Genomic DNA, 23422 nt, shown 5'->3' on the forward strand with positions numbered 1-23422 from the left:
CTTGCAAATACTCAGTTGTTCAAAGTTATTGAGAGCCTTTTCAATTTCTCTTAAATTCTTGTCTTTGCAGTAAAGCTCCCAGCTGTACTGCTCAATTTTCTCTTCCCTTCCTGATGCTGCTATAACTAGGAGGAAAGTCGCCTTTGTTAGAGGCTCCAATTCAAGAATCTTCATTTGACCCATACCACAGAACTGCCACTTACTTATGCAATGCTAATTGCTTACCTATAGTGGGGATAGTAGTTACTATTTCACCCAGCTTCAGCTTGTACAAAATAGTTGTCTTTCCTGCAGCATCCAGACCAACCATTAGAATCCGCATTTCTTTTTTGCCAAAGAGCCCCTTGAAGAGGTTAGCAAATATATTCCCCATGGTCCAAATGTGACGTGTTGAACGTTGGCAAAAGAAACCTGCAAAGTTAAGGAGAATTATATGAAAAAAACTTTGTCCATCTATTTAAAGGCAGTCAAATACATATCAAAAGAAGGCAAGAGTAGTTGAGAAGGCAGACAACCAAGAAGATAAAATAAAATGGAACTCTTGTAGAATTTCATTCCTCTAGTAACAAACAAGTATGTAACAACCATTAAGACTAAGACTTAATATTCTCAAACTCCAGTTCTGTTATTTTCTGCCTATGTGCCTTTGGGGGAAAGTCACCTAACCTCTCCAGGCCTTCATTTCCTCACCTGTAAAACAAAGAAGCTGAGCTAAATGATCTCTTAGGTCCATTTCCAATTGTATATCTATCAATTTATGCTCTTACTTTACAAATGAGTGAACTGAAGCCCAGACTTGGGAAACAACCTGCTACAGTGAGTGAGTAGTGGGGCAGGAACAGCATCTTTGTTTCCCTATATCCAAAGCCCACTGTTCTTTCTCCTATATCATGTTATTCTTAACACATGATTGATTTTAAAAACTCTTTCTCCAAACATGCATTTTTTTTTTTAGAAAAAAAATCTGACAATGTTGTGCATTTTTAAAAAATAAGGTAAAATTACTATTACCCCATTTCACAGAGGAAGAACTGAGACAGACAAAGATTAAGTGTCTTAACCAAAGTTACACAACTTGTCGAAGCATCTGAGGCTGAATTTGAACTAAGGTCCTCCTAACTTCAGGTCCAATGCTCTTTCTGCTGGGCCACCTAGATGCACTTTAAAGACAACATAAAATCTCACAAATTTCAATTTATTTCCCCCAACTGCTCCACTGATTTCTGAGAAGCAGCATGGGACAATGGAAAATAAGCTGGATTTTAGAATCAGAACACCTGAGTTTGAATCCCAGTTCTGTCACTGATTAACTTTATGACCTTGGACAAAAGTCACTGGGCCTCTCTAGCCTTCAATTCCTCCCCTGTAAAATGAGCAAGTTGATGATAGATGGCATAAGGTCCTTTCCAACTCTCAATTTATAGTTTATGATTAAAAATAGAGAATTTCAACTCCATACCCAAAATTTGACTAACTAGAAACAAAAGTATGTCCAAACGAGAAGCTCCTTCTACCACTACTGTGTGAAACAGAACGGACTCATACTATCTCTGAGGAAACAGAAGCCTGTAGGCTCAAGCTCAAATGGCTTTGTAGATATGAATTTGGCATTTAAAAAAATTTTTTAAATCATACACTAGAAAGACCACCTGTATTTGCTGGAAAATCTGTGAACCTAAATTAGAGAAGAGTTGTCTGAATATTCTACCTCCCCTGTATGGTTATTCCAGAAACAACCAGGACTAGATTAGGCTCTAATAATGGTATCTACCAGGAGCCTATGAAGCCTGATCATAAAATTAACCAGCAGTTTTACCTTTCTTGTTTTATATACAGATACTAATGACCACATAAATTATAATCCTTACAATCCTTGATTATACTGTCAAATACTATTTTACTTACATAGTATTGCTTTTTAAAGAAAATTTTCAGACATGTTAAATGAGAACAACATTCTTGCTAAGAATAAAAAGTAAACAAGCATTCAAATCAACAAAAGTAGTAAGTTTTATTTGTAAAATAGTTTCACTGTAACAGAAAGCACTGTGGAAACATTATAAACACTCAAGGGTGATAACCATTTCCAGAAAAAAGTACACACAAATTTGCTTAAAATTTTTAATGCTCCTCCCTGTCCCCCCTTTAGTATTCTCAGATATGACCAGAAGAGTCTTCCCTTTCCGTAAAGTTTTCAGTCAGCCCTTTCACTTTTTGAAAACCTACTGTCCATAATAAAAAGCTCATAACTTTATAAAAAAAAAACCCAGAAACACAGGGAGAAATAACTTTAGTTACCAGAGTAGAAACACCTCTCTAACAACAAAGAACAAATGTCTCTTCTGTTTTGGTAAAAAAATAAATAAATAAAATAAAAATAAATAAATAAATTTTAAGGGTGGGGTTGGGGAGATTCTACCACTTTCCTCCCAAGAAGCTGGTGCAAATATAAAATCTTTTCCCCTCAGTGTTTATTCCTCAGCTTTCACCTTGGGAATCCTCTTCTTTATCTCTCTCTCAAATAAATAGATATTGACGGCCTATATTATGCAAGGACTTATGAGGGATAAGTACAAGAAGATGACAATCTCTTTTCAAGATCTCTATAATGCTCTAGTGAGATGAAAAACAATGAGAGCCAAAGGAGTAAATGTAGTTTTCAGCAGTGAGATACCATTTCTGGCTCATGCAAACTTGATGGTATGGGCCACCTTCAATTTCTTCATTCTTTCTCTTTTCTAAAGAATCCATCTTTCTCCAACTGTGTAATGATACTTTGGAATCACCTCAACATCCGGCAAAATTTCATCAGCCTTAGTACACACACCTCACCAGTATCCTGTACCCCCTGAGGACTGGAGGACACAGTGAAAAGCTTTTCATCAAACCTCCACTGAAGTACAGCATCCAGGTCACCCTTTGCTTCCTTTCTAGACAGGCTGTACTCTTTCGCACTTCTGCTCTGCCTTCGGCCAAGTATCTTCCCCCAACTCTCCTAGTATTCCTATCTCCAGTGTTTACTTAGTACAGTGCCTGGCACATAGTTTAATAAATGTCTACTGACTGACTGGAAAAAGTATTATTGTTTGCTATTTCTAATGATTTCTAAAACCCTTCTCAATATATCACACATTAAAGCTTCCTAGGGTTTACTGTTCTGCATGATACCCCACAAAGGCCAAACTGTTTAAACTTGGATGCATCAGTTTTGCTTGTTAAACAAGAACACTCCCTGCCAGGTCAAATATGGTCTACACTGGCTTGACAAGTTTCAATCTCAGTGAAAGGTATCATTAAACCCCAGATACTCTTATGGGTCCCCTTAGACTTCACCTTGCCACTCAAGTGGTTTGCTTCATGAAGCTGAAGTACAAACTCAACATTTTGAGGCACCTCCTATTTACCTCAGCTTCTTCAATTTCAGTTCTGAATTAACACATGGAGTTTCCTAAAAGTTGGTGGTCAAGAACTTAACGCCTCTAATGGTTTCCTTTTCTGGGGATACAGGTAACATTCCTAACTGGGAAGTTATTAAAATTGCCCACATATTCCTTCACCCTGTCCCAAACTGAAGATACCTTATGTTGATCAGTAGTGACAAAAATCTAATGCTGCCTTGGTTTCTGCTACAGCTTATAATCTTTATGGAAACTGATTATAGCATCATATCCACAAACATTATCCAATCTATCTTTTTTACTACAATATACCTCTACTACCAGTGCCAAATATTATTTTATCCATCTGGCAAGGAAATTCTATGGCATCTTCCTGACACTTTAAAAAGAAAAGAAAAAGAAATGCATTTTTTCCAAGAGAATAATTTGCTGTACTGTCCACGTACACATAATTTTCTCCTTCAGGTCAACTAATGCAACACGTTTTATTAGAAGAGAAAAGGTTCTACACTCCGACTACCTGTCTCAGGATACTTCCCAGCCTCTCACAGGCCTGGGCCTGTCTTGTGATGCCTAGCCCAGATGCTGTTATTTCATCCTCTCCTTCATCCTGATCAGATCTACATTACTGTGGAAACCGGTACTTCTAGTTCAACTTAATCATCCTATATATTAGTCAGTAGAGGAAACTCTATGATTTTCCAAAGAGCCCTCTCCTATGTGGACATCTGATGCCACGCATCAGATGAAATTCTTTGGCAAAAGAGAATGGAAAAAGTAACAGAAAAGGCAGATTTGTGCAGAATAATTACTGTTTTTTTAGAAAGACCTAAAGTTCTGACTATTCTTTTTCACATTAGGGCCAAGTTAACAGAAGAAAACAGAAATAAAGAAAATTTCCTTCTTGAACAAATGCCCTTTTTATTAGCAGGACTTGCTTGTGATTGGGGAATCCTTTTAGGGAAAAAAATGGCAGGATGACTGAGAAGGTGAAAGGGCTCAAGATCATGCCATGGGAGTAGGTAAAAGGTGTTGGGGAAGGTTAAACTCAAGGGGATAATAATTGCACTCACCTACCACATGGGGATATGGTGGAGAAAGCACTTTGCCGGTGGTAAAGCCCCCACCAACAAGTTACACTTTCAAGGGCTCTGATTTGAAATAAGGCAGGTAGATTTAGGTGATGTTGTGGACTGGGCTGACCTTGGAGTCAGGGAGGCCTCATTTTACATCTTCCCTCAAAAACTCACTAGCTGTGTGAGCCTGGCCAAATCACTTAATTAACCTTTTCATTTCTCTCGAGGCTTCACTCCCAGCTCTCCCGGGTGTCCTCTGCAACGTTCCTCAGAAACCTCTTCAAACTGGAAGGTCCCTTCACTTTTGGATCTCACACACTGGAATTACCTTTCCAACTCTGGCCCCTTCCTCCTGACTGGCTGACTCAGGAACCTCTTTTAAGGACACCCAGGACAGCCCTCTCCAAGTTGCACTGAGGACTCTCCTCGACTTTCTCTACAAAGACTCTTCTTTGAGTACTCCATTCAAGTGCAGGCTTTCCCCATTAGATTGTAAACTCCCCAAGGGCAGAGACTTATCTTCCTGCTCGTATTTATACTCACAGTGCCCAGCAGATAGTAAACCCCTAATGATGCTTGTTGACTTAACTCAGTCTCATTCTTTCAGCTGTAAAATGGGGATAATAGTACCGTTCCTCAAAGGGTCTTTGAGAATAAAATGAGATTAAGCATGTAGAGTACTTTGTAAACCTAAAATCACTACATAAACTACTGTCAATAAGAATTATTTATTCTACTTGGTTCAAAGGGGAAGAACTAGGAACAATTCATGGAAATTGCAAAAAAGCAGATTCTGTCAAGGTGCAAGAGGAAAAACCTCCTAACAATTAAAGCCAACCCAAAGCTAACTTTATTGGGTCTTTGTTAACAAGCTTAAGCAAGTGTTGCAGATAGTGCAGAAGGAATTCTCAGCCAGAACAGATTAGTTAGGATGAAGAATTTTTAACCAGGGCCCGTGAAATTGGTTTTGATAATGGTACCAGTGTTCTCTTTCATTTTCAAGTTTAGTTCATGGAAAATTGAAACACTCCAAATAATTTGACTCTTGGGAGAGAGAACAGTTTGTTAAGCTACCAAGCCCTCTTGGGTTCGTAAGTCTTGACGCTGTATTTTGGTCTTTTGTAGTGGCTTCACTTGAATAGATGAAATCTGACTTAACTTGTTTTACTGCTGGGGGAAAAAAAGTATCTGTGACCTAAATAAACTTTTGACCTTTACCTGTACCTTTTACTGTAATTATATCCAGTCTCTGAACAAATACTATAACAGAGTTATGGGATGGGCGTGAGAAGACCACACTTCCACTTCCTCTTCTCCCCACCAAAATCCTCAAAGACAATGGTGTTTCTGATTATATGGATTAATTGCAATCTCAAAGAAATCCTGAACATACATACGAAAAAAATTAGAGATAACTTGAAAGATTCACAATAGCATTGCTTTGATCAGAAAACTTCCAGAATATTCAAAATAGGCATCAATGTGCGATTTTTTTTAACATGACACTTTGATATACCCCAATTAAGGACTGAAATGACAGAAGCATTTTTCATTTTACATTTCTCCTAAAATAGGTTAGCTTTTTTAGCCCTTTGTATTTCATTGTGAAATGCAGTATATTCCTTTAACAGTCTTTTTAACTGCTTAATTTCATTTTATTTAAGATAACATTAAAAGTAGTCACTGAGCAACTGTTGGTAGGGGAATATGCCCCAAAAATCTAACAGGAAGGGAAAAAGTAGAATGGAGATAAAAATTAGCCCTAGTCAATACAAACAAGGATAATTAAGATATCACTGTACATTTGAAATTACAAATTAAACTTGTACATATCTCTTGAAGGAAATACCAATGAATCCAAGCAGAAACTATGTTCTATTAATTTTTATCCTAAATTGTAAGTTTTACTAAGTAACCTAGTTTAACAATTGTGTTCCAGTGTTTGTCACTTTCTGCTTAATATAAATGCCTAATAAAATTTTAATGCCATCAAAAAAAAATTGGTTAGCTTTTTTTGTCACGAACACAACTAAGAATAATTATAAGATTCTACAACTTGCAATTCATTTTTGCCAGCTGCAGAAATACTTAAATCGATATGTTTCAAAAGTCACAAATAAGTTTTATTCATATTATATTCCAGGATCTAAGAAGAAAAAAGCACACTCTGCAAAATGAGCTTATAAGAATGGTGAGTTTTGATAAGAATGGCATTCACCACACCAAACGACCATACAACACATCAAATCCTATGACAAATGAAATTTTACTACAGGCATACCCTGGCTCAAGTCCATTAACTGGTTCCTTCAACACTTTGGCCAAAATTTTTCACAAAAGTGAAAATGGAGTCTGAAGTACTGGATTTGAACCTTCTGCCCCAACAATAACTAGCTGTGTGACTATGAAACCTCTTCTAGTCTTTTGAGGCTCAGTTTTCTCATCTATTAAGATCAGAAGGGAAAGCTGAAGAAAGAGTTCTGGGAAAGAGCTTTGTGAACTTTAAAATCCTACACAAATAATATTACAACAGGGTTTTTCAGGATTATTGTAGGTCAAATGGTAACACTGCAAATTAAGATGGGGTGGCACGAAGAGTATGTTTACATATCCAAATTAAGCAGATTACCAAATGAATAGGAAAACCAAAGCTGTTAAGTAGATTTGTGGTTTTGTATTTTTACTTCCCATTTCTTTACAAATGAAGTTATGATTTTTATAATTATTTCTAGAATTTGTTCATTTGCAGATAGGTATCACTGTGCAAGTGGCCAAATAGTACTAGTCCAAGTAAAACACCCAAAAAACACCTACTTATGGCCATTCAAATGCAAAGTTACCTTTGACTAAGTAGTTAGGCAAAATTGAACAATGAACCCATTAAAGGTATTCCCAGTACACATAATATTTGAGAAGCCTTGCTTAGGGTTAAAAGTAACAGTAAATGTTATTACCATCTATCTTCCAAAGTTTCCAGACACTGATATTATACTACCTATTAAAGTAGCAGTACCTTGCCCCCCACCCCACCCAGTGGCTTTTCCCTCAAAAAAACAAAAAACAAAACACAAAACAACACGGTTTTCAAAGCTCATCAGAATTTAAATCTGGTAAACTCTACCATGATCAAAGTATGGTCAAGACTGAACATGTTGTCCAAGTCCAACTCAGCCAGGGACAGAAAGGTCTATTAGTATGGACACTAAGAGACTAATTATGTAGTGAGGTCAATCCATGAAGCAAACAAAAACTTTTAAATGGCCCTCGATCCCATATAGGCTGCTTCTATTACCAGTGGGGTGGTGGTGGTGAAATAAGGCCAAATGTAAAGCATCAGTTTTTAGACTATCTACAATCATTAAGCTTGTAGGTATTTGAAATTTGTCTAATGACCAGTGAATTGATGTACTATTGAAAGTATTTAACTACATTAATATTTATACTCCCACAATAAAGACAAAGAAAAAAGAAAGTTGTAGCTAAATGGCACAGAGGTTCTGACATCCAGGCTAAATTTGTCTCTGCAACTTCTACCCATTCGTTCTGGTTCAGCCCTCTAAACCAAATGAACAAATAAACTTTTACTTCCTCATAACAGCCTTTCAAGTTACCTGGAGACAGCTGTGCAGTGCTCCCCCTCAGTGTTTCTCTAGGCTAAACATTCCAGGATAAGTAGGCTGAAGCTGTTGTAGGTTTTCCACAATATCTCCTCATCTTTAGCCTTTATTCTAGTTTGATGTTGATTCTGATTTTTTTGCCCTAACTAGTCCAAATCTGGTAACACTACTATTCTGATTCTAGCATAACAGTAACCAGTCATTCCTAATAAAGTCAGTAAGTTTGGGGGCAATGTTTGATGCTCACTATGTATTGTTCTTCATGATACAAGAGCTTTCAAATATCAATGAAAAAGTATGAACTGATAACTAACTTATGAAATTATGAAATAGAAGCAGACACACCCAGTTCTGTGGGTCCTTGCCTGAAACGACGTGACTGGCAATGGAGCTGTAATCACACTTTAATAACCACAGAGGTAGTGGGGGCAAAAAAAAAGTACATAAAGTACAGAGATGAGCAGCAAAAGGAGTACAGAGGCAGAGGATATGGGGACAAGGAGAGGGAGAGAATATTACTCATGCAACCATGGATTAAAGTTAAGAGTATCAGGCAGTATGGACCCAAAGGAGATGGAAGAGTGCTTGGGAGAGGGAGCAGGAATTAAAGGTCTCATTTTCATAAGGTTTTGGGGGGAAAAGACTAACTCCTATCTATGACACATTAGTTCATTAACATATTCAAATCATCTCAAAGTAGTCGTTAAAACTTTCAAGTTAACCTGTCCATATCATCTCAAACTTATCAATACCTTTCGATCTTCTGTGGATGTCTGGAATTTGTCTGAGATTTATGTATCATTGGATCAAAAACCTTGACATCAGACACTAGATATCTTCTCCTGATTCCACACATATTAACCACCAGGATGTGATTTTTTTGGTTAATACATGATACAATTTGTAAATTATGCTCTCTTTTGAGCTTTGTGACTTCCAGGTTCCCCTTTGTAATCTTATTTCCTGCTACTGCCTCTTTACACTAGCTACTTATAAACTTACTATGGGGGGAGGGGGGTTGTGGTGGTCAGGGGAACAAGATAAAATTTTAACACGCATAGTGGCTCAGCTCTCACGTAAGACTCAGCTAGAAAGGCCTTGAGATGTCAACCCTGGCAGAACTATTCATTTTGCAAGTGAGGAAGATTAAGTTGCCGTGACCACAATCAGATAGTAAAAGTTTTGACTCCAGGTTCTCTGACTGCAAATTCAGCACTGTGCCACCTTACCAGTTCTTTCATTACCTGAAACCAGTTCGTTTGGGATAGGTGACTTGAACTCACCAAGGGCAAGCTAGGTGCTTTCCTACTTTCTCCTTACTTCTATTAAGTATCAACTCCCTATTAGTCATTATTTGCTCTGTCCTTTCCAGTCCAAAAATTCTCTTCGGCAAAGGAAAGAGAAAAAAACAAAGAGGTGAAAAGCTTAGTTTTCCAGTCTCACCATCAGTTATCATTATCCCTCCCTGCTCTAAGCATCTAATTCCTTCTTTAGTCTTCCCATTTCCCTAATATAGCTTAAAAACAAAAAAGAAAAACCAGCCTGCTTCTTGTTATCCTCAGATTTCCTTACCAACTTCAGCCCAGGAGCTGTGAAGCCTCCTGATACCGTTCTTTTGTATTCTTCAGGATCAAAGCTTGCTTCTACCTTCTCTACATACATTTTTAAAAAATTTAAGTTGGTGAATTCCCTGTGCATTGGTCTCTTGGGACAAGTATTTTTTCTTCCTCCTGATCAGAACTGAGTTTTTTGTGTCTTCAGAATTTCATTTTGAAGGGTTTCCCATTCCTCCTTGTCTAATTACTTGTGCAGAATTTTACTTAGTCCACTAAGTCCAACTACTCTTTCTCCAAATTCTTTTAAATCTGTTCTCTCAAAATCCAGGGTATATGTCAGATTATGCCGAGCTTAACTCTCCTCTATCAAAATCTAAAATGGGGGCAACTAGGTGGCACAGAAGATGCAGAACCGGCCCTGGATTCAAGAGGACCTGAGTTCAAATCCGGGCTCAGACACAACACTTACTAGTTGTGTGGCCCTGGGCAAGTCACTTAACCCCAACTGCCTCGTCAAAAAAAAAAAAATCTAAAATGCAATGGCCATTTCTTAAAGTTCTCATCATTTCTACCCCAGTAAGTCATTCTTTTTTGTTGGTGTAAATTATATCGAAAATGAGAATTTCTTTTTTGGTTCTGTTTTTATCTTTTTGAAAGAGAAAATTATCTTGAAAGTCAAGTCAAGAAATTATCAGTTGTTCTGCTTTTGGCAGAGAAAGCTACATCAAGTGTCCAAAAAACTGAAGTCCCCTATTGCTACCATATTATGGTTTTGTGCCAAGTTTATCACATTTTCTCAAGCTCCTCTTTAATTTCCTCTTTCTATCCAGGTGGTTTGTAGTATGCTCCAAATTCAATATTGCTTCTGTCTGAGCTTCCTCTGATCTTTCACTCAAATAGTTGCTCCCTTTAGGTCCCCAGATTTCCTTGATTAGTTTAACTTTTTATTATACTACTCTATCCCCACTTCCACTTACTTATCATATTTCTTTTGACTGAGGTATAACTTTATTGATCCATATTCCAGACACGGGTTTTATCCCAAGTCTCAGTAATACTTACAAGGTAAAATTTGCATAGGACCTCTTGGCTCATCTTAATATCCATACTTCACACATTTGTGTGTAGAAATCTGAGGTAATAAATTTTATTACCGAGTCCTTTTTAAAAATTTTGTCTCTGATGAACTTCTGGGTATGTTGACTACTGTTTTTACTATGTTGTGGCCACTGTACAGTAACTAAGGTAGATCTATGTTAGCAGTTTCTCCCTCTACATATGTTCCTAGTAGAAATGGCATTTACCAAGCATACAGAGAAAACCTGTTCTGATTTTGAGGGATCATGTCACAACTTATTTCAAGGAAGACAAGATAAGAAAATATAAGTGGTGGCAGTAGAAATCACAAATGATACTGATGACCCTAAAAGGTGAAGAAAATATCAGTAACTAGTAACCCAAAGGCCCAACATCTCATCTTTAGAAAAACGATCAAACGTATGTATGCTTGATGGAAGTATGAGAAAGGAACAAGTAGGCATCTTTGAAACAGTTGTACACAGCAATCAGTTCTTTACAAATGACATTCAACTGACTGAAAATCATAAAACACAAAATCCCAGCATTAACTGATTACAATAAAGCATTTGATCCAGGGCAAAACACAGCCTTAAAGTTCTCCAATGGAAATCTTCAGGCATATGCTAAGATCAAAAATATTCCTTGACAAATGCAACCAGAGATTATACTGTTCAATGGTTGTCTTAAAAGAATAAATAATTCAAATGCAGCAGACTTATAAAACACTAAGACATATACTTGCAAAAGGTATCTACCACCACCATAGGTCAACCTGTGTAAAAGAGGGAATTCCCTATTGATAGTGAGGTCCTCTAAAAGTTCCTGCTTGTGGATGTTGTGCTAAATGCACCACCAAACACCAAAATATCACAGGAGTTCCTCAATGAGACCCAAGACTATTCAGAAGAGATCAGTCTAACAATCTACACAGAAACTAAATGGATTTTTAAATGCCTATTGTCTAGATTATAACATGTAGTTAGATGATCAACCCATTGAATTACAGTACATCAACATATGTATTTGGGACACACAGTACAAACAGAAAATTAGTCGGGCCCAGAACTGAAAAAGAAGAGAGCAGGGTAGACTGAAATTAAGATACTGCATATGACCACAAGCTCTCTCCCCAAAGCAAAAAACTCCCTTCTTTTAAATACTGGCAATAGTCTCTGATGACAGATCTCAGAACACCACAAATTTATAGAATTCAAACTTCACTGTCATTCAACAGACAGTGGGGATGGAAGCTAGGTAGAGGTAGGCTATGGAGTATTTCCAATAATTATCTGTGTTCACAGTGGCTTAAGGGATTTCTCTGAGGAAATATATGATCAGAATAGGCGGTGGAGTGGTCACAGAGATAACAGGAGAACAGCCTATTAGCTCAATTGGTACTTTTCAAAATACAAAAAGACCTACATGAGGGTCTCTAAGGATGGATTCTCTATAGTGGATCTATGGAAGAATATGGACAAGAATTTCACTATGTGTGAAAGGATGGTTTCCAGTCTGCATGGTGGTAACAGCCACAATGTTAAAATTACAGAGTTCTTTTAGTAATAACATTTTTCTTTAAATTGAGCTGAAACTGACCTCCCTGTAAACTCCTTGTCCTGCCCTTTGGGTAAGGCCCTTCAATTAACTACAAATTCACCTACTACTATACTGTCATCTAGCCCAGCATTTCACAACCCCAATATTACAGAATGGTAATCTCTGACCACTAAGATTATATGAATTTAAAAGATATTTGTTAAAGTCCTTCAACAAGTAGTTTCTTTTTATCACTACAATAAAACAAATCCAGATTAAAAATTCCTTGTTCAAAAATCCTCAATGGCTCCAAATTGTACCCTGATTAAAACAAAACAAAAACAGAAACAAAACCTTCTTAAATTGGCACTGAAGGCATTCCACAGGCTCTAATCTATCTTTTTCAGACTTCTGTCACATTACCTCCTTTCTCACACATGTTACAGTCTAGCAAAACTGCACTTATCAGCCAATCCCTAAATTGAACCTGACATCTTGCTTCCAACATCTAGATCACATACCTCCTTCAAATCCCTCCTCAGGTTGTACTTGTGATCTCTCCAAATGAAAAGTATTCTCTCCTCTTTCTCAAATATCCCTATAATAGATCTGCCTTGGTCTTAACTTTGCACCCAACATTCCTTATCTTGTATTATACTTACATATACACACACACACACAGAATGTCTTTTCCAACCACAGACTATAGGCTCCTAGAGATTAAAGTTAACCCCCCCAACTATGCTTTGCACATAATAGGTTGCTTAATGTTTGTTAAAATGACTGTTCTGTAATATATGTATAATTTTAAAATTGTAATAAAATGATAATCAGTGTGAGTAGGGGGCAACGTGAAAACAACAGCAGACTGAAGTTTCAGGAGACATTAGGATTTGAACCTTGCTAAAATACTAGTTTTATGACATGAGTAAAGTCAAATCTGGGGGCCTCACTTTTCCATCTATAAAATGGGTGGTATTTCCACAGAATTGCTGTAGAATCAAGTGAGAGCAATACGTAAAGCATTTTGTACATAAAGTGTTATAGAAATGTTAGCTGCTGGACCCTATAATAGTAAGTGCTTTGATGTTCAACTTATTAAAAGCCAATTGTGGTTCTATATTATAGCAATAAATAGCTAGAAGAAACAAGACTCCCACTTACAATAACAATCACACACACACACAATATATGTATGTAACTACTAACACATGGGGCCTCTATAAAGGAAAAATTTAGACATTAATGACAAATAAAGGAGAGTTAAAAAAAAAAAGGGTTTCAATTTATGGTCTTAGTTCCATACTAAAATATCAATATATTTTATAAAATTGCATGAAAACAGGAATACCAAAGGACATACTGGTAAAAGAGCTGATCAAGGGTAACTTAGATTTTAAATTATGAAAGGGTAGCTACCAAAATCTGGCACTAGGCAAATATTAAAAAAATTAGACCTACACAAAGAAAATGAAACCTAGAAACAGAATATACATCATGTATATACATACATATCTATATATGTAAGTTTATTTACAGACTCAGTATAGACAATGTAAGGGAAAGTAGCTGTCATTCAATAAATGTGACTGGGAAAACAATATGGAGAAAAATAAATTTATATCCACACTCACAATAAACACGCCAAATTCCAGAGAACTAAAAAAGGAAAAGCATTATATACTTATCCCAAATGTAAGAATGAGAAAAAATTTTTATCAAAGCAATGGATGAAAATTATTTGGGACAAGGTGACCGGTTTGGTTTTACAAGAACAAAAATGAGCAAAAATAATAAAACTAAAAAGCTTAAAAGGCAACTTATTTGCTTGTTCTTTTTGGAAGGCTATGTGAAAATACAGAAGCCACAAAATCATAGGTCACATCTATGACCCACTAATTCCACTAGTGGGAATAAATATATTTCTAGAAAGTAATTCAAAGAAAATAAAGTTGACTATAAAAAAAAATTTAACAAAAACCGTAAAGAACAGTAAAGAACAAAAACTGAAAATAACCTAAATGAACAGTGGTTGGAGGATGGCTATAGGGTATGAATGCCAATGTAATAAGAGTTCTATTTTTATGATTTTAAGATTGCACAGAAACATGGAAAGATTTATATGAAGGAATACAAAGCCGAAATAGTAAAACTGGGTCTGTATTCACGTAGATTTCAACTATAGAAAAAATTAAATAGATCTAGATCTATACAAACATGAAAAAATATAGTAACAAGGTTTGAGAAGGGTTACAATTAAGTTTTTGTGAAGTTGACATTAATACCTCTATGTTTAAGAATACTTTTTGCTGTCAAACTGATTAAGCAAATAACAACAAAGTTGGAACTGGCTTATCCTTCCAAAGAATGCAGACAGCATTGTCCTTCTTATAAGAGTTTGGCTGAAAAGGGGAGGAGAACAACAGGGCAAAAGCTTGAGGTGATAGTAGGAAATTGCAAAGGTTTTTAAATTATGGAAATTTGGGCATGTTTGAAGGCAATGGGAAAGTAAAAGATTGGGGAAGAATGGAGACCTCAAGCAATGTATCAATCACTGATAAAAGCCCCCAATGGAATGGAGCAAAGGACAAAACTCTTTACCTAGGACCCTCATTCTTCCTGACTGAGGCTGATTCATTAATCAATATTTTGGATTTGGTCAAACAATACCAGATCCATCTAACTGTACAAGTTTTTTTTAAAAAACATGTTTTATTGTTCTTTTCTTTCTTACATCAGTCATTTCCCTCACCCTACCAAAAAATATCCTTACTTCTAACACATCATAGCTAAACAGAACAAACCAATACATTGACTATATACATGACAATGTGAGCCTCGCTTTCAAGTATGACACCTTTTCCCCATCACGTCTTCTGAGCTTTCTACAATGATGTTATACTTAGGTATACTATGACTACAAGGATTTTCCTCATCTGGTAACCCTCATCTAACAACCTTGTCAGAAACAGAAATGATGCACAATAAATCTGGAATGATTTGGTACATCCCCTTCTAAATACTTACAATTTATCAGTTTGAGAGTCTCTAGAATTTTTCTCAGGATCAAGTCTACTGGTCTTTGATTTACATAATCCAGTTCCACTCTTCTGTGCCTCAAAAAATTTAAATCCCCTGAAACTTTTCAAATTTCTCCAAGATTCCATGAAGATCACAAATGGTGGTTCTGTACCTTGGTATATTATTTTTCCAAGCTATGAGACCTAAAGTAATTTAAGATTTTCTCCACATTTCTTTCTCCTCACCTTGAGGGTCAGTTCACAAATCATCTCCCTTCCAGATCCCTTTCGTTCAGAGCTTTCTTCCTCTTCTCTCCAGTATATACTCACACATGCTATGTACACCCAGTAGAATGTAAACTCTTTTAGGGCAAAGACTTTTTCATTTTGTCTCAGTTCCCAAAACCCAAGGCCTTGAAACAGAAGGCAATTAATAAATGTTTTCTTAAATTGGATTAGAATAGAATAAGGAGATGCCAAATCAATGAATCTGATAAAAAGTATTACAGGAAAATTTACGTTCCTAGGTGCTCCCAAAATCAAAGATTATGGTGATGTCAATAAATAGTGCTTTCACATATGTGTGGTACAGTGGGAAAAGTCCTGGATTTGAAGTCTGGACCTGGGTTCAAATCCAGACTCAACACCACTAGTATGACCTCCATGGGCCTCAGTTTCCTAATCTAAAAAATGGGAGGAAGAGGTATCATTCTGGAAAGCAAATTAGAAGTAGTCCCAAAAAGTCACTAAATAGTGACTCAATGATATCGCTACAAGTCACATACTCTGAGGATGTCAAAGTCAGGGAAAAAGGATCTTTACGTACAAAAATATTTACAAGAATACTTTCTGTTGCAAAGAACTAGAAACAAAATTGGTACCCATTCACACCATTAGGCCATAAAAAGGGCTGGATTCAAAGCAATCCAGGAAGACTTGTATGAATTTTAGAGTCTAAGCTTCTTGAAGGCAGAGATTGTCTTTTGCCTCAGTATCTCCAGGACTTAGCAGAGTGCCTGGCACGTAGTAGGTGCTGAACAAACGTTTACTGACTGACTGAACTGATCCAGAGTGAAATGAATGGAACCACAAGAACACAATACAACTATGCAATAACTGGAATAATGTGAGGAACAAATAACTTTGGAAAATTTAAGAACTTTGAACAAAGCCATGACCAATTATAACTTCAGAAGACTGATGATGACTAATGAAGCAAGCTTTCTGTATTTTCACACAATGGTGAACTTGTTTTGCTTGATTATATTTACCTGTCATAAAAGTGGGCCTTCTGTTTGGAAGGGAGATGTTGAGGAGAGAGGAGCTAGTAGGGAGTGATTAAAAAAGAACTACAATTAAATTTTAAAATACAGACAGTTCAAAAAAGGGGACATATGACAGCTTATTAGTATGTCAAACTTATAGAATACAGCTTTTAAAAACTCTGCATAACAAGTTCACAGTTTTATATACAACCCTATTTTTCTGTTCTTCGTATAATGAAATTTTCATGTTTGTCAAGTTCATGATTTAACAAAATTTTTTTTTTTAAATGAGAGTTGGACTAGGTGACTTCTGAGGTCCCTTCCAGCTACGCACGCTTGTGATTAGTGTTGTCAGAAGACAATCTTGTCAAGGACACCAAAACTAACCATTATCAGAATGATCACTGAAGTTCAACAGCGCACTGATATTCTTACTTATGTAACAAATACTGAGACAAGGTTGAACATTTTTGGCTTAAGGCAAGTATGTCAGACAAAAGATTTTTCTATTTTCTACCAATATACTAACCACCAAGTTATTAAGCAAAGGCTTCAGCCACCATCAACTGCAGCATAAGTACACATTTTCATTTAACTATGTTTACAACTTTGAAAAGATTATATCACTTTCAACAAGAAGTTGGAAATATCAAAAATTATTAATATCTGCCAGTTAACTTCACTGCCTAAATTACTAATTGGCATAGTATTTTAAGCACAAATTAATGGACTGAGTCAGTTAAATGACAACCTGTATTCTCTTTCATCTGCAAAAGGTAGGAAGTTATTACTTCATAGGAAAATTGTTTTAACAGCAATTTTAAAAAGAACATTCTTTGTTCTCCTGTTGGCACATTTATAACTATACCTGCCATTTTTACCATCCAGCCTTATTTTCAGGGGAAAAAAAATTTTGGCCCTATCTATCTGAACCTATCCATTTAAATTGGAAGAACAAAAGAAATCTGTCGAAGGAAAATACTTAGTACTCAGAGTTAAAAACACAAAGAGTAGCATGGTACGAAGGAAAAGCACTGACTCTGGAATCAATACCACCTCTTTCTGCATGACTTTAGGCAAGTCACAAGTTTCCAGAAATTAGGGAGCTGCACTAGATGGCCTCAGGTCTCTTCCAGCTCAAGATCCTATGTACATGTTTTATAATTTCTACCTTGAGAAAAATTATAACCTACCTCACAGTGTTATGAAGATGCTTTGTAAACCTCTGCTAAGTTACAAATGTCTCATTTGATCCTCACAACAACTCTGGAAGACAGCTACTATACTTGTCCAAAATCACACAGCCTATAACTGTTTTGAGGTTCAATTTGAACTCAGGTCTTCCTAAGTCCAGGCCCTACTGTTCTAACCACTGCAACACCTGCTACTTGGAAACAGATTGTAATACCCTGGTGAGGGCCAATTTGGCTGGATCATAGTGTGTATAGGAAGCTGGAAAAGGTAAGAGACAGGTTTTCTAGGGCTTTAAATAGTGAACAAAGAAGTCTATATTTGATCCTGGAGAGAAGGAACCAAAGTGTAACATTTATCAAACCTGTGCTTTATGGTAGCTGTATGGAGAATGGATTGGAAAGGGGAGAGGGAGACTTGCTGCAGGGAGGTCAGTTAGCAAGTTATACCAGGAGTCCAAGTGAGAGGTGATAAGGATTTGAACTAGGAAGGTGGCCGTGTCAATGGAGAACAGGGGCCAGAGGGATGCCAGACATGTTGAAAAGGAAGAAAGACAATGTTTGGCAACACTATGTGGTGTAAGGGATAGTCAGTCCATGGGCAAATCACTTCATCTCAGCTTTGCCACTTACTACTTGTATACAATGTAAGGCAAGTCACTTCATTTCTTGGCCTTGGTTTCATTTGTAAACTGAAGGGGGTGGGACTAGATGCCCTCTAAGTACTTTATGTCTTTAGAGCTGTGATGCTGTAATATGTAAAATAGAGATAAACAGCATTTGCTTCACAGGGATATTGTGAAAATAAAACAAGAAACCTATGTTAACCTCTGTTAATTAATTTACCTGCTTTCTCATGCAGAGCATACAATGTAATACAACAACTTATTCAGGGTCCTACTGTAACCAATTACTGATAATAATGAATAGGTATTCTAAGTGGGCCCTGACAGCTGTGCTTTTCCAGTCTGTCTACTTTTCAGAAAGTATTTCATTTTCCTCTTTCACTGTCAGGCTATAACTTCTGGTGTGCTCTCCCCTACCAATTTGCTACTTTGGCCAAAATCCTGGATAACAGAGAAAGCCATTTAGAATCCTCTGTAAAGTTAAAACATTCTTTGTGAGGGTCTATCCTATAAATAACATACACAAACATACCCTTTTATATTTCTGGATAGGTGAAATGTCATTGTATTATGAAAACATTTGAAAAAATTAGAAGGTGTATAGGATCAGCTAAATGCAATTGTTGTAATTCATATTTACAAATTCTGAGAAGACATTTTGAAAATCTACTATTATAAGCACTTTTACTTCTGCAAGTGGAAAAGAATAATGTTCAATATAATCAAAGTACTATCTTACCTGTTTTTTTTTCCCCAAAATACCAAAAGAACATTTTTTCAGACACAGGTAAGCTAGAAAAACATTTATAATTCTCTATTACCTATGCTAATGGAGAACAGCTATAATGTAAGAAATTCAGAATGAATTTCCAAAACCAAACTAGGGATTTTAAATTCCCCTTCCAATAAAACTTTAGTAATATAAAAAATAAGAAAACTGAGATTCAATCCCTTTCATTATTTCTATTTATTTCCACATATATAGTCACACAATACAAGCTGGATGGCAGGTTCTGATTAAATGGGAATTAACTGATTTGTGACTACAGTAGCTCTGAAACTCATCATGAGATTCATACAATTGTTAAAACGAGTGTCAGAATAGTGTAAAAGTTTAGTTAAAATTCTGATTATAAGCTCTCAAAACCAAAACATCTAAGTATGAAAATTCTCATTCTGATCAGAGTACTCCTCCCCACACTGTATCCGGCAGAAATTCCACCTCTGCATTAAAAGTACAGCGGGAGTTGTCAAAACTCCAACTCTGATAACAGAATTCTTTAATTTCAAATTACAGTCCACATATTATGACCAAAATTTCTAAATTACTCTAAAATACTAATAAAAACAAAGTCTTTTCAAGGAGGTATATCGGCAAAATGCAGCTGAGTTCACAATTTCAATAACGTGATTACAGAAGGATAAGAAAGTCAAATAGTAGAAAAGAATAAAACAGGAAACACCCCATTTACCTGCAAAATGCAAATATCAAATCTGTTTCAAGAAAAAGTACACCTATAACATTAAGATAGCAGTATACAACACAGCATACAATGTAATTGCTGGATCTTTGTCTTTTTTTTAAAAGAAAGCTCACCACAGTAGTGAACCATTTTTTGCAAAGCACTCTCCCTCCAAATCAAAATTTATTGTTAATCACTTACAGAAGAGAATGAAAATGTTGGGATTCTAACTTTCCTTTGTTACAAGTTACTCTTATCTTAAGTAAGAGTTAGCAGGTATTAGGGTGTGTGGAATGCCCTTGTCATATTGTGTAAGAGGTAAAGTAAATGGTTAGATCACATGATTAAAAATGCAGAACTGTTAGGGTGTAGGGAAACTGCTTTTTATCTGCTGACTATAAACCTTAGTTCAGTTATTCCCAATCTTTTAGAGTTGTAACAGTATCAGCTCCCCTCAAATGCTGAATAACAATTAAGAATATGCCAAAACAAACTTTCCCCCCCCAAAAGAACAGAAGCAAGGGGGAAATCTGTGACATCTCTTTGAGTTAGCTAGATATACCTTAAGACTCAGGGGTTGTAATTGGTGAGCCGAGTTACATTTATAGACTACTTTGTCCATATATTTCCCTAAAATAATTTAAAAAGTGTATCCCCCAAGTACTGGAAATAACATATTTCAGTAACATATAAAGATGAACAAACTAGGCTTGTGATTAATTTTTAAACCATTAAATTCCTTTTCACTTTGGCCCCAACAAGCACTCAAGTTTTTCAGGATCTAACCATCTGAACCACTGACTATTACTAAAAACTAAAGTTAACAGATAAATTCATGCTGTCATAATACTTAGTCTTAGTTTAGGCAAAGAATGATACCTGAGACTAGGACAGTCAGTTGGATGTGTAATAGTATGTTTTATACTTGATTAGAAACACTGCTGAAAAGGTGAGGATAAAATTAGTATTTTACAAACTGCTGACACCTTGTTCTAAAAGAGTAACCAGAAAACTGTTCCATCTCCACAGTTCCATACTAACTGTATGACCTTGGATGTGTCACTAAACTCCCTCCCCCAACCAAATGTTCATTTATAAAATGAGCAGATTGGACTACATGATCACAACAACACTTTTAAATCTAAAATTCTAAGAATTATTTCCAGTGGCATCTGAAAATCATCTGGAAACATAATTTCAAATATTACTCAATCTTCACAAATTCTCTTAAATTCTGACTTTCTACTTCTTTGAAATGGAAAGAATGCCACCTACCTTAAGGTGTTGTTTGAATAAATTAGTTAATATTAAGTACTGTGTAATTAAGCTATTATTGGAATTAAATTTTTACATGCTATTCACAACTAGGATTATGCAATAGGAAGTGCTCAGCAGAGTCACCTCCAGAGTGACTAAAATTGTTCCTTCATTCCTGTCTTTATATTCAGGTTAAAGATTCACTGTTACGCGGTGATTCTTATTTATTTTTTGGTCTATCACCAGGGTTCTGGCATTGACATTTAGGAGAAAAAGTCTGTTACTACCACCAAAAGTAGGAATAATACTAGCCGCAAAGGAAAACAGCCTACGCACCATATTCCCTGAAAGGTTGGCCTCAGATTGCAGTATTAGTGGCCAAACACTAAATTTTTATGATAAGGTATTTACTTTGCAGTGTTGTTAAATGAGGTTCTTCTACAAATGTTGAAGGTAATTTCCCTTGACCCAAGATGTGGCATGGGGTGGGTGAGGGTGGAGAGAAGGTTGAGAATTGAAAGTGGAATCAGAGAAGTTGGGTTGAAGTCCCAGCTTCCTCAGTGGTGTGACCTTGGGCAAGTCACCTCACTTTCTAGCCCTTGGAGTACTCACCCACACCCATAAATAAAAAGGTTGATAATACTCTTACTACCTAAACTTATAGGGGGCGTGAGGTTAAAATGAGTTTATACAGCACTTCATATAATGCTACATAAACAAGATGCTATTATAAACCGAGGGCGCTTCCAGTCCCCAGTCCCAATTCTCCTGATAAGGAACAGAAACTGGGATATGCTGATAAAAACTCCCCTTCGCCTTTCTTCCTCCTCGGCAAAATGACTCAAACACTTCGGTTCTCAATTCATTCCCCTTCTCCAGCCTCGGTCTCTGGTCTCTCACTATACTGTAACCTCCCTGCGGGCAGGAAGAGAATGGCTTTTTTCCACCTCTGTATCCCCGCTCCAGCCCTCAGAATCAGGCCCGGGCAGGCGAACAGGAGGCTGGCTGTCCGAGGGACGAGCACCGACTCTCACTCGGGTGCCACGGCCTCCCTGGGCTTCGGTTAAATAAAGTAAGGCATTACAAGAGGTGGTCTTTAAGGTCCCTTACAGCTCTACCCTAGGACTGCATGTGATCGACCGTCTCTGCCCGGGGGAGGAGGGGAACAACCTGTATTAAGACTTTTTTTGTGGGGGGTGGAAGAGGAAGAACGAAGGAAGCTATGCAGAGCGTATGAGAAGAAAACCCGAGTTCAAATCCTGCCTCCGACACTTACTATCCCTCCAGCCTCAGGTTCCTCGTCGGTGGAAAGCGGGGGTGGGCCTCGAGGGTCTCTAAGCCCCCCCATCCGCTCAGATGCTGTAATACTAACAAAAGATCCGCAGACACCCCCATGACCCACCGCCCCCCCCAGACCGTACCCCGGGTCTCGCGGAGGAAAAAGGGAGGCTTTGCGGCGGGCGGCCCTGGGCCTTCCTGCCTGGCTGGCACACAGGAGCCTCAAGGAGCTTCTCCGACTCGGCTGTCGCCTCTCTCGCCTCCGCGGCACCCAAGCCCCCAGCGTCGAGAGAGATCCGAAGCTCCCGGCCTCCCTGCCCCACCCCAACCCCCGCCGCCCGGCCCCGGCCCCAGGCTCCGCGCTCCCGGCCGCCCCCTCACAGGCCTACACCCCGTGGGCCTCCCTCAGTCGGAGCCACGGCCTTCCTCGCCGAGGGCCGCCCCGCCTGGGCCCGGCCTGCTCAGGCCCCGCTCCCGTCACCTCCCCCGCGCGGACCCCTGGCGCCGGGGAGGGCCGCGGAGCGGCAGGTCGGGGTCCGGGGTGGCGGAGGGAGCCTCGCCTTACCTCCCCGCTCCTTAGCCTCGGGCTTCCCGTCTCCTCACCCGTGAGCGGCTGCCGCTCCTTCTCTTTATCGGCTCTCCAGGCGTTGGTTTCGCTCCCACAAGATGGCGGCTCCCGACGGCAGCCACGTCAGTGCCAGGGAAGGCCGTGGGGGGGGCTGGGTAATCGGCGGGCTGCGTCACCGCTTCGCTCCGCCCACTCCCCTACTTCCCGCCCCACCCTTCCCTCTATCCCCTGACCCCTCCCTCCCTCAAGATTGCGGGCTAAGCGCTTTCGAGCCCAGTTGGCCCCTTCTTACCTCGCTCCTCTCACTCCCGGGGTCCTCCGCGTCGTCCGCCTTGTGCGCACGCTCACAGGCCGCTCTCCTACTCCTTTCCACTTTTCTTATGCGCACGCGTGCGTAACTCTCTCTTTTTCCTCTCTGCCCTGCCTATGTCAGACCGCTTCCCTGGTGCTATCCACCCTGGACCCGGAGATCGCAGGCTGCGCATGCGGCCT

General features: G+C 38.1%; 1 protein-coding gene across 2 annotated transcripts in view; it reads right to left on the minus strand.

Annotated features, from left to right (window-relative positions):
• ARF1 (ADP ribosylation factor 1) overlaps window positions 1-23066 on the minus strand; it is a 27137-nt gene extending 4071 nt beyond the window's left edge. The window contains exons 1-2 of one of the 2 annotated variants that reach the window (XM_027842152.1): window positions 22966-23066; window positions 226-411 (exon numbers count right to left, since the gene is read on the minus strand). In XM_027842152.1, coding sequence (XP_027697953.1) covers window positions 226-373 — 148 coding nt within the window. In that variant the 5' untranslated portion in view covers window positions 374-411; window positions 22966-23066. Of the gene's footprint in view, window positions 1-225; window positions 412-22927 lie in introns of both variants that reach the window. The other variant, XM_027842151.1, reaches the window with a different exon arrangement.
• Window positions 23067-23422: the final 356 nt, after the last annotated feature.

Source organism: Vombatus ursinus, unplaced genomic scaffold (assembly GCF_900497805.2).
Source record: "Vombatus ursinus unplaced genomic scaffold, bare-nosed wombat genome assembly UNPS02014867.1, whole genome shotgun sequence".
Classification (NCBI taxonomy): domain Eukaryota; kingdom Metazoa; phylum Chordata; class Mammalia; order Diprotodontia; family Vombatidae; genus Vombatus; species Vombatus ursinus.